This window comes from Paroedura picta, chromosome 4 (assembly GCF_049243985.1).
Source record: "Paroedura picta isolate Pp20150507F chromosome 4, Ppicta_v3.0, whole genome shotgun sequence".
Taxonomy (NCBI): Eukaryota; Metazoa; Chordata; class Lepidosauria; order Squamata; family Gekkonidae; genus Paroedura; species Paroedura picta.
The window spans coordinates 113,271,489-113,285,779 of record NC_135372.1 but is presented as its reverse complement, the minus strand read 5'-3'; the positions used below and the strand labels follow the sequence as shown (position 1 = coordinate 113,285,779).

The 14,291-nt window shown below is 38.9% G+C and overlaps 1 protein-coding gene across 5 annotated transcripts in view; it reads left to right on the top strand.

The window, feature by feature from the left end:
• Nucleotides 1-14,291, top strand: part of CPNE1 (copine 1) — a 58,956-nt gene that overhangs the window by 33,970 nt on the left and 10,695 nt on the right. For 4 of the 5 annotated variants that reach the window (XM_077335192.1, XM_077335191.1, XM_077335194.1 and 1 more), the window contains 7 exons: nt 3,989-4,117; nt 4,891-5,070; nt 6,788-6,862; nt 7,869-7,940; nt 9,100-9,183; nt 10,365-10,454; nt 13,747-13,845. In XM_077335192.1, coding sequence (XP_077191307.1) covers nt 3,989-4,117; nt 4,891-5,070; nt 6,788-6,862; nt 7,869-7,940; nt 9,100-9,183; nt 10,365-10,454; nt 13,747-13,845 — 729 coding nt within the window. Of the gene's footprint in view, nt 1-3,988; nt 4,118-4,890; nt 5,071-6,787; nt 6,863-7,868; nt 7,941-9,099; nt 9,184-10,364; nt 10,455-13,583; nt 13,680-13,746; nt 13,846-14,291 lie in introns of all 5 variants that reach the window. The other variant, XM_077335195.1, reaches the window with a different exon arrangement.

The following is a 14,291-nucleotide window of genomic DNA, read 5'->3' as shown; positions in this document are numbered from 1 at the left end:
GTTGCCTTAATCAATGTGGTTAACATAGGAGAGTCCTGGTCAAGCATCCCCTCCCATCAGCAGTAGCTGTAACTATAACAAGCAGTGTAAGTTGCCCTTTCTTCTTGGTTTGCCTTGATGAGTTTTGAGTTGCTTCAGTTTGGCAGCACCATTGGAGAAGTGGATAATTTTTTTAAAGTGAACAGAAATGGGGAACTTTGCACCTCTATGAACAAGGCTATATGTGAAGGATAGCAGATATGCCTGAGGAGAGGAGAAAGCAAGTGGCAGCTAAAGTCTTCCAAAGCACTTTTTAAAGGTAAAGTATATAATGCAGGCTAATAGGAGAAGAGCTTCACTTTAGTACCTTCTCACCCTCAGTTTCACCAAGAGTTCTGAGTAAACACACAAGATATAAGACCAACCTAAATCCGTTGACAAATTATGATAATGAACAATGTATGACTACTCATTAAATTTAGAAGGGTCACAAATACCTTCTCCATCATATCTTGAGTTAGGCACTTTAGATACAAGTATCTACTCCATTGCTCTATAATTTTCCCGGTGAGGTGAGTGCTCCATCTGCCAGTAGGAGAATTGTGAGCCCATTGCTGACTCTCTTACCTACAATGATGGTAGGTGCTGAGTTTTTCCTCGTGAAGCCCTACTTTTTTTGACTAATAGAGGGTAATGGGTGAATGAGTGATCTGTGCAGAAAAATATATTCCTGAGTCAAGCCTGTAGTTCTTCCAGTTATTTCTACTTTATTTTTGGGTGAGAGACACCTTGGGTTTCCTTTGGGAGCAAAGTCTCTGGTTCAGGGAAGGAAGTCAGTCTTTTGGGACTCAGAATCGCACTCAGGAACAGTTAATCTAGAAACTGCACAGTAATAACCAACTCTGCCATACAACTGTTTTCCAGATTGTTCATGTAATTGAAAAACCAAAGTCTCAGGCTTTTTTTTCTTTCTAGAAACACAAAAAACGAACTCTATTGGTGGTTTTCCTTGCTTACATTCAAACAGTCTAAAATGACTGTTTTCACAGCATAGTCAAAGGATTTGTCAGCCATTTTTCACATGTAGAAAAATGGAAGAGTGTAGAAAAAAATCGAACCAGAATAGATGCTGTTTATTCCTTGGGCCATTTCTGTCCTACTACTCTATTATGATGTACATTTCCCCATCATTCTCTGCAATAAGGATGGAAATTGACAACACAGCTAGGAAGCTAATGTTCCAGCCTCCCCTGTACTACCCAAAGAAACAAATAAAAGGCTTTCTTAAAAGGTACATGAGTCTGAAATCAGCCCACGTTGTTCCTGCTCTGCCATATCTGTAAAGAAACTTGGCACTGTTTATTCAGGGACAGGAGTAGAGAATACGCTACATCTTCTACCCAAAAGTTTTGATGGTGAAAAAGGCAAATGGGGGCAGGGGATGAATGTGGTTGCACCTTTGTGTGCATGTGTGTTTGTGTGTGTGAGACCGCAAACAGCTTATGCTTTCAAGAAAATTAAACACCTGTGACTTGTATTAGATACTCTGGTCTCAGGGAGCTGGGAGCGAGAAGGATTTCATTGTCCATCTTCTACAAGACCTTTGTTACCTTCACACTCCTGCCTGGCCACTGCATGTTTCTGTTCTCTTACAACCACTCTTCCGCTTCCAACAGTTCAAAATTCCTTCTTTCCCTTAGGTGTATGATCAATATGGTCAGACAGGCTAAGAAGTGTCATACATTTTCACCCAATGCTATTATAGCCTGACATTTGTTGGCTAACACTCTTCTAAAGAGACCAATTTCTTTATGGCGTTGTCATCCAATGTTGGTTCAAAAATGTGGGTGCAGAGGATTACATATGTCTGTGTATAATACTAGAACAGGAATAATAGGACTATGCTCAAGTTTACTCAGGAGATCAAATATACATTGTTACTTCCTGGGTGTCTTGTTAGAGGACATTGAAGATGATTATATGTCATTAATGCGTTAGTTCTGGCCAAATGAGTGTTGCTTTGGGACTGTGGTGGTGAAGCCTCTGGCACTGTTGGATGAGCTTGTGTGAGAGCACAGAATGCTTATGAACTTTCTAGCTGTTCCGAGAACAAAGCTGTCAGCAACAAAATGTTGATGCTTCAGCAACAGATAGGAATGTTGTTTTGATTGAGATTAAAACCATAGCCCCTAGGGGAAAAAGAACTACCATCCGGCATCCTGAGGACTCAGTGGAGGTCCCAGGAGGTGGGGACGTTAAAGGACCAGGAGTCTAGAGGCAAGTGGGAAAAGGCTATAAATGAAGGGTGTCCAATAGGGCATGGACCTGGAGCTTGAGGGGAATGGAGGGTGAAGGAAGTTTAATGAAATGGGCAGAGGAAAAAAGAAATTGGCAAAGGGATTATCATAGAAGTAGCTTTATAAAACACATGTCACAACTCCTTAAAAAGTGCCATAGATGGACTGATAAAAAAACTAGGGAGGCTGCTCAACCAAACTAAGACTGATGGGAAATAGTAGGCAGTAGTCTGATGAACAGTGATCCATGGAACTAACAGTCAGAAAGAAGAAAGACCCAAGGATAAGCATAATTAGGAAGATCCTTTACATTCAGTTTAGGGGAAGAAGGGGCTAAACACTGTTGCGAGAAGGCAAAAGCTAAGAAGATTTGGAATGCTGGGAATGTAGACCAGGGAGTCTGTAACATTGGATGGTTAGATCTGATCTCTGCTGGGTGTCTTTTGCTTGTGGCTTCTACTGTCACTACATTATCCCTCCTTCCTTTCCAATGTTCTACTTGTTTAATGTTTTCATTGTTTTAATGATGTGTTTGTTAGTTCAAATGGTCTTTAAGATGTGATTTTATTATGCATGTTTTAATTTGTTAGCTACCTTGGTGGCCCTTATGAGGGTAGGAAAGGTTGAGTATATTTTTTGTGGAATAAATAAAATACAGTGGATTTCCAGTTATTCTGCATTTCATAATGCAACAACCTGGTACTGTAATAGTACAGAATATTGTCAACATGTTAGCATAGTCTCTTATGTAAACTGGCTATGGTTCAACATGAAAGTTTGTGCTAGCATCACATGACTACTTTTCATTGTGGGAATACAAGTCTTGACTTGGTTGAGTAGATAGATGTCACCCTGGTTTGGAGGATCGCTATTGATAAATCTAAGCCATTGTACAGCTATTTGTGCTACTGTCTCATACTGAATTGGCCAGCAAAGTAGAGATTTTTTGCATGATCCTGTGATTTTTCTTAGTTATACTACAGGTTACTTCAAAAAGGTCGTGAGGAATACTTGATTTTAAAAAAATTGGTGCATTCAAACTAAGTTTATTGTATATGTTTCTTAACTTAGGAAGATCAACATGTTTTCTTGTACAACTTGCTTTTGCATATTATGTATCTTTAAAAAATAAAAATACTTTAGCATTGTTAATTTTCACAGATTTGCATTGAGTAACTATTTCTTCAGTAACATAGTATTATTCTAAACCCAATAAACTGGTAGCTCTATTGAGAAGCTGTAAAGTTGCTTCCGTCGTTGTGGAGAATATTATTTAGTTGCTTCTATACTATTTGGTCTCTGTTTGGAGCCTTTTTGTGTGCTGTGGTTTTGGTCAATTCCAAGATTCAGTTGGATTGTATTTGTGTGTTGACTTACAAAATATGGATGCAAACACTATTTTGCTGCTAGATGCCTTTTCTATTGGTGTGTGAAGGGCAATCATTCATCCCACCATTCTTAATGTGGCAGCAATTTTTGTGTCTAGATACTGAAGAATGCTTTGAGCAGAGGTGATTGGCACCCATAAACATGGGCCTTGGCAGTGACTCCAATTCAAATACTTGAGGAATGAACAACTAGGCTCAGATTATGCAATGGTTGCTTCCTGTTTCCACCTACTTAATTCACTTTATTATCTTTAACATGCAAATTATGTTCTAATATACGAGGTCATCATCATTTCCCTTTTCATCTTTCAATGTGTTTTACAGATGGCTCACTGTGTGACCAAAGTGGAACTGTCCATATGCTGTGATAATCTCATCGATAAAGATGTTGGCTCAAAATCAGATCCTCTCTGTGTCTTGCTTCAAAATGTTGGTGGAGACCAATGGACTGAAGTAAGGGATTATTTGCTCTACTTTATAATCACAGTAGACAATCTAGTTCTCCTTTATAATTACAACATAGAATGATGTGTGTTTTTATTGCATGGAACTTTTGAATGAACTTTTGGGGAAATTCTTTTGTTTAAAGACTGCTATCATGTTTTATTAGACAGGATGTCTATTTTGGGGTATATTAGATATTTACTGTTATCGTTGTTGGAGTCTCAAGATTAATTTTCTTGTGGATTATTGTTATTAGTGCTATTAATTGCTGTTAAATGAAACTTGTCACTTTAATTATAGATAGAATCAGGTGGTCTGAAGCAGCAGAACATAGTTTGAGTCCAGTGGCACCCTTAAGACCCACAAAGTTTTATTCAAGATACAAGCTTACATGAGCAGTTCTTCATTTATAATCTGCAGTAGAATGAAATTCTACTGCTTATATTTTTTTGTTCTACTGCAGTTATAAGCACATGTAAAAACATGAATTGAATTTAGTAAACGGGAGCACAGTTGAACCAAAGCCAAACGTTTTCAAATTCCTATTGATTTTAAATTTAAATGTTCAGAATTTTGGATTACTGTTAATCATAAATTATTATGATTAAAAAACTCTATGTATGATTCAGCTGAAGCTAAATATTTCTTTTATTTCTTTTGGATAATTAAGCATGTACTTACATATACTGAAAGAAATTTAGTTTAGAAGTGTGTAAACTATGTGTCTATGAGAAAATGTGGTTACTAATTAAGATTTTTCATCATCTTTCTTCTTACCACAGTTGGATCGTACTGAGAAAATAAAGAACTGTCAAAATCCTCAGTTTTCGAAGAAGCTGCTGATTGATTATTATTTTGAAAAAGTGCAGAATCTGAAATTTGGAGTTTATGACATTGATAACAAATCTTACAACTTAAATGATGATGACTATCTTGGAGGAGTTGAGTGCACATTGGGACAGGTATAACAAAAATCACCTCATGGTTAGCTTGTATACATTTTATATGTAGTTTAGTCCTATATGTGGAAAGAGAAACTGAAGTACCAGGAAGTTTTAAAATGTTAAGGACAGAAGTAGTTGTACATTTCTCTTCCTTTTTTGGAACAGGTTCCCTGAGCCTTATTTATTACAAGGACGTTAGCTCGGATGTGACAGGCAGAAGTCTTTAGCAGCTTTAAACCACTTATCTGTGTTGATATGATTGTTCATATGTAACTAATTCCATGATAGTATTATTCTCAATCTCATCATTAAAATGCGAAGAAACCTTCAGATAGCCTGACAGAGATTTTACAGAGATTTGTTGGCATCAGACATGAGGACAGCTTGTTTTCTGGGCTTGTGTGTTCCCATTCCTCCTGCTCTGGTGTAAGCAGAGGCTGATTCACACTTTTTAGTTTGATCAGACTGCAGTTTGCCATGACAATTGATGTCTACTGGGCCCCTTGGTATTTGCTTACTCCCTGCAAACCAGGGCTGGTTCTGCACTTATTCCTCCCCCCCTCCCCCGGTTGTCAATCCTGCCGAATTCAGATCTATTTGAATCCGGGTTTTCCTCCTGCCTTTTCCCCAGATTTAAAAAGACTGCATTCTACATTTAATTGTGTGGCTGTTCTCTCCTTCCCACTTGATTGGGGAAGCTAAGAGGAGGGAGGGGAACAGTGGTCATGAAGCTCCAGCAGGCATTGAAGGAGCACAAGGCTGGAGAGGGGTTTATTTTCTGCTGTTCGTCTCCCGACTCTACAGCCAAAGCAAGCGGAGGTGGGGGAGAATGGAGCATGAGGCTGCTTGTTTATTTTTCTCTTCCTGTGAGGCAGGGGTGAGAATGAGGGAAGGAAAGACAATCCGAAAGGCAAATCGTGGCAACTAGAAGTGTAGGTAGGCTTGGAACAAATGAGGGCAAAAATAAGTCTTGCGAGGGAATGGCAACCGGGAACCAGGCAGTCTTTGAACTTATGCCCTGACCAATCAGCAACAGATTGCTTTGCTATGTCAGTGTTGGAGGCGCGGGGGATGGGAAGGGAGTTAATCTGGCAAAACGCAGAGATATACACTTAATATTGGATCTTTCGGAGCTGTTTTCTCAAATGTAGTGAGTTATATCTGCTCCTGGATATTGCGGGGGAAAGGTGGTGTCACCATGGATCAATCATAGACGTTCCAGAGGGAAAATTTAAAGCACTAAATATCAAAATGGAAATTGAATAACGTGGAGATGACTTTTTTAAAACTCGGAGTCACCTGGAATAAAAAACCCAGTGCAAATTCAGCCTAGGATTCTAAGCTGGGATTAAACTGAGCTTTAGTATCCTTGTTTATAGGAAATAAATAAACTCCAGTTCTCCAGACACCTGCATTCACACATCAGTTCCAATTGGAGTTTGATCAGGTTGACAGTGTGATGTTATGCTACATGAGTGTATGATCTTAATTTGCTATGTTAATATACACTCAATATAGCAAATTAAGATCTTACGCTAAGGTAGCATAACATCACACTGTAGCTAAGTGTCTGCTTTTGAGTTTCGACTAATGATAGATGTCTTAAGAAAATAACTTTGTATATTTCAAAGAGCTAATGAATCTCAGATTTGCTGTATAAAACTTCATAGGGCAACTATAATGCTTTATTTCTTGTGGCTTCCCTAACCTGTACAAGTTTTTAATTGGTCTCTAGATTGTGTCAAGCAAAACGATAATTCGACCTTTAGAACTGAAGAAAGGAAAACCTGCAGGAAAAGGCACCATTACAGTAAGAACCCTAATATTTAAAACTTACGAATGAATTTAAGAAGTAAATTTTATGGCTACTTCAGTTTGCTAGTGCAAGCTTCATTAGGCTGACAGCAAAGCACCTTTGGAGCCAACTCCAATGGATTCTACCCAATCTTGTGTTAATATCTGTATTAATATCTATTTCTACATCTTCTTCCAGTCATCCTACTTTTTCTTCTGTCAGCAAAACTGTGCTTGCAAACGATAGAGTGATATCACCCTCTTCCCTTTCCCTGCTCAGCATTTCAGCTAGGGTACCTCATAGATCTCACACAGATTTTTCTGTGATCTTAAGAGGCTGCAGTAACAAGAGGAGGAAAAGAGATTCAGTATTCTGTATATACATGGTTGGATGCAGGCCACTGTGTATAACATGTAGACTCTGAACCCAGTAATTCTCATTTTCTTAAACATCACAGCTTTTCCAGAAGTTGCTCATCATATTTTTGAATGTATGTGGCTTCTAGTCATTTGGATAAAACCTTTCAAAAAAACCCTTCAGAGAATCATAGAGTTGGAAGGGTCTATATAGGTCATCTAGTCCAACCACCTATTCAATTTAGGTTCAGCCTAAAGCATCCATGATAAGTATCTGTCCAGCTGATGCCTAAAGACTGCCAGTGAGGAGGAGCTCAATTCCTTAAGCAGCCTATTCCACTACTGAACTACTCTGATTGTAACCCCCTCCATACCTAGCTGATACTGTTTCCATCACTGTACATAGAGAAGATCCAGCCTGCCAGAAATACTGTCAAGGAAATATCCCACATGATGTTCCTAGTCTCTTTTCTGCCATTGTTTTAATTTCTTATGTTCTGTTTAGAAATGCTTCCCTTGGTTAAATTTATTGTGAAGTACATTGATATGTTTGGTTATTAATTGTATTTCTGAATAGTTTGAACAAATATTTCGTGTTGCAAATGATGCATTCTTTAAATAATATTATTTTGAAAAAGTGCTGGGAAACATTTTCTTCTCTTCAGATTTCTGCAGATGAGATTAAGGACACCAGGGTTGTATCCATGGAAATTGAGGCTCGGAATTTGGACAAAAAGGTAACTGAGGTCCAGAATGTAACCTTTTTACACCTGCAGTCAGTATTTCAACTGAAAATGAGTGTCGTTGCCATTTCTTAGATTTCTTCTCAGAGGCAAACCCATAACAAGTAATTTTGAAGACATTTTTTTATACCTCACCTTTCTCCCCAATGGGGAAGGACCCAAACCAATTGTCATCTTCCTCATCTCTTCCCATTTTCCTCACAACAATTCTCTGAGGTTGTCTAATCTCAGTGCATGTTACTGGCCCAAGGTCACCCAGCAAGCTTCCATGGCAGAGTAGGGATTTGAATCCGGGTCTCCCAGATTCTATCCTAATCATTATGCCACACCGGTTCTCACTCCCCACCAGCAGAAAAAGCATCTCTGGGATAAACCTGAAAGTTTTGTTTTATTTTAACAATTTGCTTGTGACATTATAGTTTTATATCCCTGTATTCAGAGCCTTATTGATAAATATTTCTACGGTGCTTTCTAGATAATCTCAAAAGTGGTGTACCGTGATAAACACACCAAGAAAATAATCCAGTTCTCCCTTCCTCAGTCTTATCCTCTCACCACTCCTTTGAGGCAAGTTAGGCTGAGAGTTATTCACCCAAGATCTACCTAATGAGCTTCATGTCTGGGTGGAGATTTGTATCCGGGTCTCCCTACTCATAGTCTGTCATTCAGACCGCCATGCCACACCAGCTCGCAACCATAAAACAGTGAGATATACAATAAGCTTTTACATTTAAAAGAGGAACATAATAAAATGAACAATAGATTGCAAAACTTAGATATTAAAAGCAAGTTCTGCAAGGAATTGGGCCAAAGATTAACCTGTGGGAAAGGAAATATTTTTAGACTTGGAAAAGAGTTAATAAAGGGGTTTGGCACACACCACTCATGTTTTTCACATGGCTGGGGCAACAGTGAAGAATAAGGCTGTTCCTTAAGTTGTGATTATTCTGGCCTTCCTATATACTTGAACATGGAAAGAATGTAGATAGCTTTATAAAATGGTATTTCTCCGGTTTACATATTTCCAACAGAGGCATGCAACTCTAACGTGGGTCATAGTATACAATACACTTAATACCTTACCTTAGTTGAGAGTAGTTATACTGCCTTCTGACCTATTTGACTGAAGAATGAGGCACTTCTTTCTCAACAGGATTTTCTGGGCAAATCTGATCCATTTTTGGAGTTTTATAAACAGAGCGAGAGTGGAAAATGGCAGCTTGTCTACCGCTCAGAGGTAGGATTTCTACAAGAAATTTAACCTTTTTATATATAATGAGCTGTTGTATCTAAATAAGGAGGATGTGTGTGTGCATAATATGTGTTTTTGAATTGATAAAAACTGAGTTTCTGCTGCTTTTCCTTAGTCATTTTTTATATCATAATGCTTCATTTGGATTGTGTTCTGCAGTTTGAATTTCTCCGTCTCAAAAAGGTTATTGTTGCTGCACTGGAAAAGGCAGGGATAAGAAACATCTAAACAATCAGCAGATTTAAGCACCTTTTTCTATGAGGAAAGGCTTAGTTTAGAAATACAACTGAGAAGAGACATCATGGAGGATGATAAAAATTATGAATGATATAGAATGATACAGAAAAAGCATGTGGTGACTGTCCCCTCTCGTATTAGAGTGGAACAGAGTTTCTTCACACAATATCTCACAAAATTTACTGCCATAGAAGATGGTGGTCTGTTATGTTAAATGGCCTTTAAAGGGGTTCATGGAGGATAGCTGAATCTAAGTATTAGTTCTGAGGACTAAATGGAACCTGCTTGAGAAATATTCCTTTAAATATCAGAATCCATTAGTACTATCATGTGAGGGCAGTTAATCTCCTAATCTGAATGTGTGCCTCTTTGGAGGCATCTGGCTGACCATTCTTGGAAACTGGTTGTTGGACTAACTGAATCCTTGGATTGATCTCCAGCAGCATTCTTACATTTGGCCTTCAAATGTCTTTTCTCTCAAGCTTTCCTAATGAATTTAGTGCTTCTGATTAGTTATAAGAGAGTAGGGTATTTGACTTACAGCTATAGAAGGCAAAAGAATATGTTGATTCCTCATAGCTGAGCAAGCCAATAGGGATATCTGGAAGGAGATCACAAATTTGGCACTGCTGCAGATATTAAGTTGATGTAGCAAACAAAGTTTTCTCAGGTTCAGTTATCAGTTGAAATGGACTAATGGGACATGGTTGGATCTAAACCTGGCTTCTCTTTCATTAGCAGAATCGGAGTGACTTCCCCAGTTTCACTGCTCATGCTTCAGACTACCAGTTTGCCTCCCATTCAGTTCTTGTGGTTCCCTGTCCCTAAAATGTGATTTAGCAACAAAGGTTCTATATGGAGGATGCTTGTGCCTTTTATACTCTTGAGTTGTGTCAAGCTTGACTAATGTTGGAATTTTTATTTTGTAGGTGATCAAGAACAATTTAAATCCTTGCTGGCGAAAGTTCAGTGTCCCTCTGCAGACATTTTGTAGTGGTGACTTCAATACACCAATCAAGGTGACAGTGATAATTTAATTTTTGCAGTGCTTTTAAAAACAAGTTAGGCAATTTAAATCCAAAACCTTTTAGTTGCAATTTGGTTTGATTCTGGTTTGGTGTAGTGGTTAGGAGTGCGGACTTCTAATCTAGCATGCCGGGTTCGATTCTGCACTCCCCCACATGCAGCCAGCTGGGTGACCTTGGGCTCGCCACAGCACTGATAAAACTGTTCTGACTGAGCAGTGATATCAGCGCTCTCTCAGCCTCACCCACCCCACAGGGTGTCTGTTGTGGGGAGAGGAAAGAAAAAGCAAATATAAGCCACTTTGAGACTCCTTCAGGAAGGGAAAAGCGGCATATAAGAACCAACTCTTCTTTTTCTTCAAATAATAAATAATGCCAACCTGTAAATGAATACCTAAAGCACAAATTGATTTCACATTATTTGTTTATTTTCTTATTTGATAAGTGTGTTGTTCCCCTTTTCCCATTCCCCCTTTGTTTCCCAGAAATATGTTGCAGTAGAGTGATAATGCTGGGAATAGCAGCATTATGAAGCATTCCTTACATTCGTCACTTGAACAAGCAAGAATCTTTTTCTTGTTGTTTAAGCTCCTGAGAATTTATTTGACTATAGCCTATACTATTTCAGTCTAGGTCATAGTGTTTATAAATATTCATTGCTGACAACACCAGTGCCTGAAAGTAACATTGTTTATTAGTTTTCAAAATGAAATCTTACACTCTTAAGAAATATGTTTTTCTTGAAGATCAAGATCATGAAGACTCAAATATCAACTTGCATTTTTCAGAGTAAGTCTTGCAACATTGTTAGTTCTGAAGGGCAGCATGAAATTATGACCTGAGTGTACCAGAATGTCATTTGTAGGCCCCTGGTCTGGTTTTGAAAAGTTAAGTTTTTTGGTGTCTAATTCACAGAAAGAGAATTTTCATACCAAAACATTCTAAAGTACAGTGATTCGCTTCCACTTCCTTTTTTCTTATTTTACCTCAGAACAACTTGTTTATTTGCCTAATAAGCTTAATTATTTGATGCTCTCAAATGTTGCTTTTTGATATATTGTGCACCCTTCTATGTAAGCTGATACCTCATTCAGGAAAGTCTTAGAAGAACCTTCAGCACAAATATGAAGCGTTGACTTTCTTCAGTCCTCTATGTAAAGTTCAGTTCCCCTTCCCCCTTTGAGCTCCTGGTCAACAGAAGAGGTCTATAGGGATCCATTTCCTTGATCTTGAAAGGCACTTGGAGAGGTGGCAGTTGCATCATAGGCTACATATCCTAATTAGTTAAGGATACTCAGGAGAATTGGGATCATATATTTGAAGCAGAATGCTAGGTTCCCTTGAGTAAAACAAAGATGCCCAGCTTCCACTTAAGGGCAAATTGTTTCTCATGATCAGGAGGGGAAAATTAATGTTGATGATCCTTTCGGCTGTGTTTTAGTTTCAAGCCTTCCTTTTAAGCGTGGTTGGGTGATTTGGCTTTTAATTGAGCTTGGATCAGATTGTGCTTTGGATGTGGTAGAATGGATTGCATTGGGCTGTCAGACAAAAATTGAACCCAGTAAGTTAGATGAAATTGCAAAATGATGTGGCAGAGCTCTGGCAGGTGAAAATTGAGCTTCCTGCAAGGTTTCTGTACCTCTTACCTACTTGAACATTCCCAGAGGGTAGTGAAAGATTCTGTGACTTTCTAGGAGATGTCCAGATAGTTATTCTGGGGCCTTTTCTGTCTTCCTCTATACTTGACCTCTAGGCTGGTTGAGATACAGAAGTTTCCATTCAGTCATCCACTAGTGAACAAATAACTGCCAACGTTTATTTCCTGTCTTGGGGGACACAGGCATGACAGTCTTTTGAGTGGAACTGTCTTAGCTTTGTGATACATTGACTCTCAGAAAACTGGAATTAATCCATGCAGAACAAAAGTGATTCTGGCTTGTTAGTTATGGGATTATGGGACTAAACAGCCAAACTCTTAACCCCTGGGATGTACCTCGTGCCTGGGTTAATCAGATCTGCAGTTTGGCAATTTTCCTGTCACCAGTTTAGTGAATGCATGGGTTTTCAACGGATGGCTAGGATTGCATTTTACGTATATTTCTTGAGGAAACAGAAGGCTTTTTTCTCCCATGCTGAAAGGCTTGCTTTTTAAACTAGTAATTTATGGTGACTATATAAAATGGACACTATTGGCTTGTGTGTTTTTTACCCAGTGGGTTGCAGTCATAATCAGGCTTCATTGAATGGTGGCTGGCTATATAGCTATTCATAGGACTTGCATTGCCTCCAAGGAAATTTATTTAGAAGGAAGGAGGAACTCAACCCCTCTTGCCTGAAAGAAACAAAAGTGTGCTTGTTTGGAGTAATACCTGGCAGCTTCCTTTTGCTGCAGTGCTTACCTTGCATCCTATGTCTGCTTGAGGTCTCCTGAGCCTGACAAAATGGATTATGCTATGCTGAAAAGTAGCTAGTAGATCTCTTCTGCACAATCTCTCTGTTCATAGAAGGGTTAAATCCAGTCTGCTGCATTTTCATTGTGTTGCAGTTGAGCAAGTACAAGAGTTAAAGACACTTTTATTTTAAAGGGCAACCTTCATGCAAATTTCTTGAGCCCCAAATCCATAGCACTATGCTTGAGTCCAGTATTCCTTCTTTTTCTAACCGCATACTAATTTATTGACTTAGTATGGACACTCAGGTCACGTTTCATTTGGTTTTTGAGAATGAGCTTTGCAGGTTTATGCATGTGAATCTATTTAGGAAAGTCTATTCATGCAAAGTTCTTCAAACAAATGAGAACTTTGGATTCTATAGTTTAGTCTTAACATATTTCCATGTTAAGGCTCCTTTCTGCTATCGGTGTGCTATCTGATAGTTCCAATGATTTCTCCTTAAAAGTTCCTCTTACAAACGGCACACTCAAGGCTTAGTTTGTGCTTCTGTGTTTCATTTGAGTGCTTTATTTTCTACAGCTGAATTGTCTCTCCCTTTAGCCTTGGAGTAGCCTTCTTTCCATTTTTTATTTTGCTTTGTCTATGAATTGCTGTTTCGTTGCAAACTAGACAGGTGAGTACCGCTGCCTCTTTTCAAGGACTCATACTTGGGTATCTCTTTTGCTATCAGGTATCAGTTAGTGATATGGATGACAGCAGCAGTTCAGATTTAATAGGGGAATTCACATGCGTCACTGCAAAGCTGTTGGAAGCAAGAGACCAAGTGGTGAGAAGCAGTATTTTCTCATTGTAAAATTCTCTTTGTCCATTTCCTGCTGTTTCTTTCCTTTCAGGTACACTGTACAGATTATGATAGTGATGGGTCACATGATTTGATAGGTAGTTTTGAAACTAACCTATCCCAACTGCAGAAGGCAGGTGGCGGCTCTCCGGTGAGCTTTTCCTTTATGTTTTAATTTTTCTAACCTATTTATTTGAATTTCTACACTGCCCTTTCAACCAAAGCAGACTCCTTTCCTAATTTTATTCATTAGAGCACGGGGTGGTGGTGGTCATCTTCTGGTCATCATAGTGCCTACAGACAGCCTTTTTTGTACCTGTCAAGTGTTTTTAGAAAGTAGGCTCTTGCCTAAAGCAGCTTTTCATTGCCCTTTCAGGATAACTGCTTCAGTGGCAGCTACATTGGTATTCTCCTCTTTCCCAATGCATTGTTTAACTTATGTCTCATCTTCCCTGTACTTGGGCTTCCTCTGGGCCTGTGTGTGGCTCTGCCTCCTGTGGTTGTGTCCCCTACCTGTGTCAGCATTCTGGAGACCGACCACAGATTCAGAAAGGTTGGGGGCCCCTCTATTAGGGAAACCCATTGCTTATTGTAATG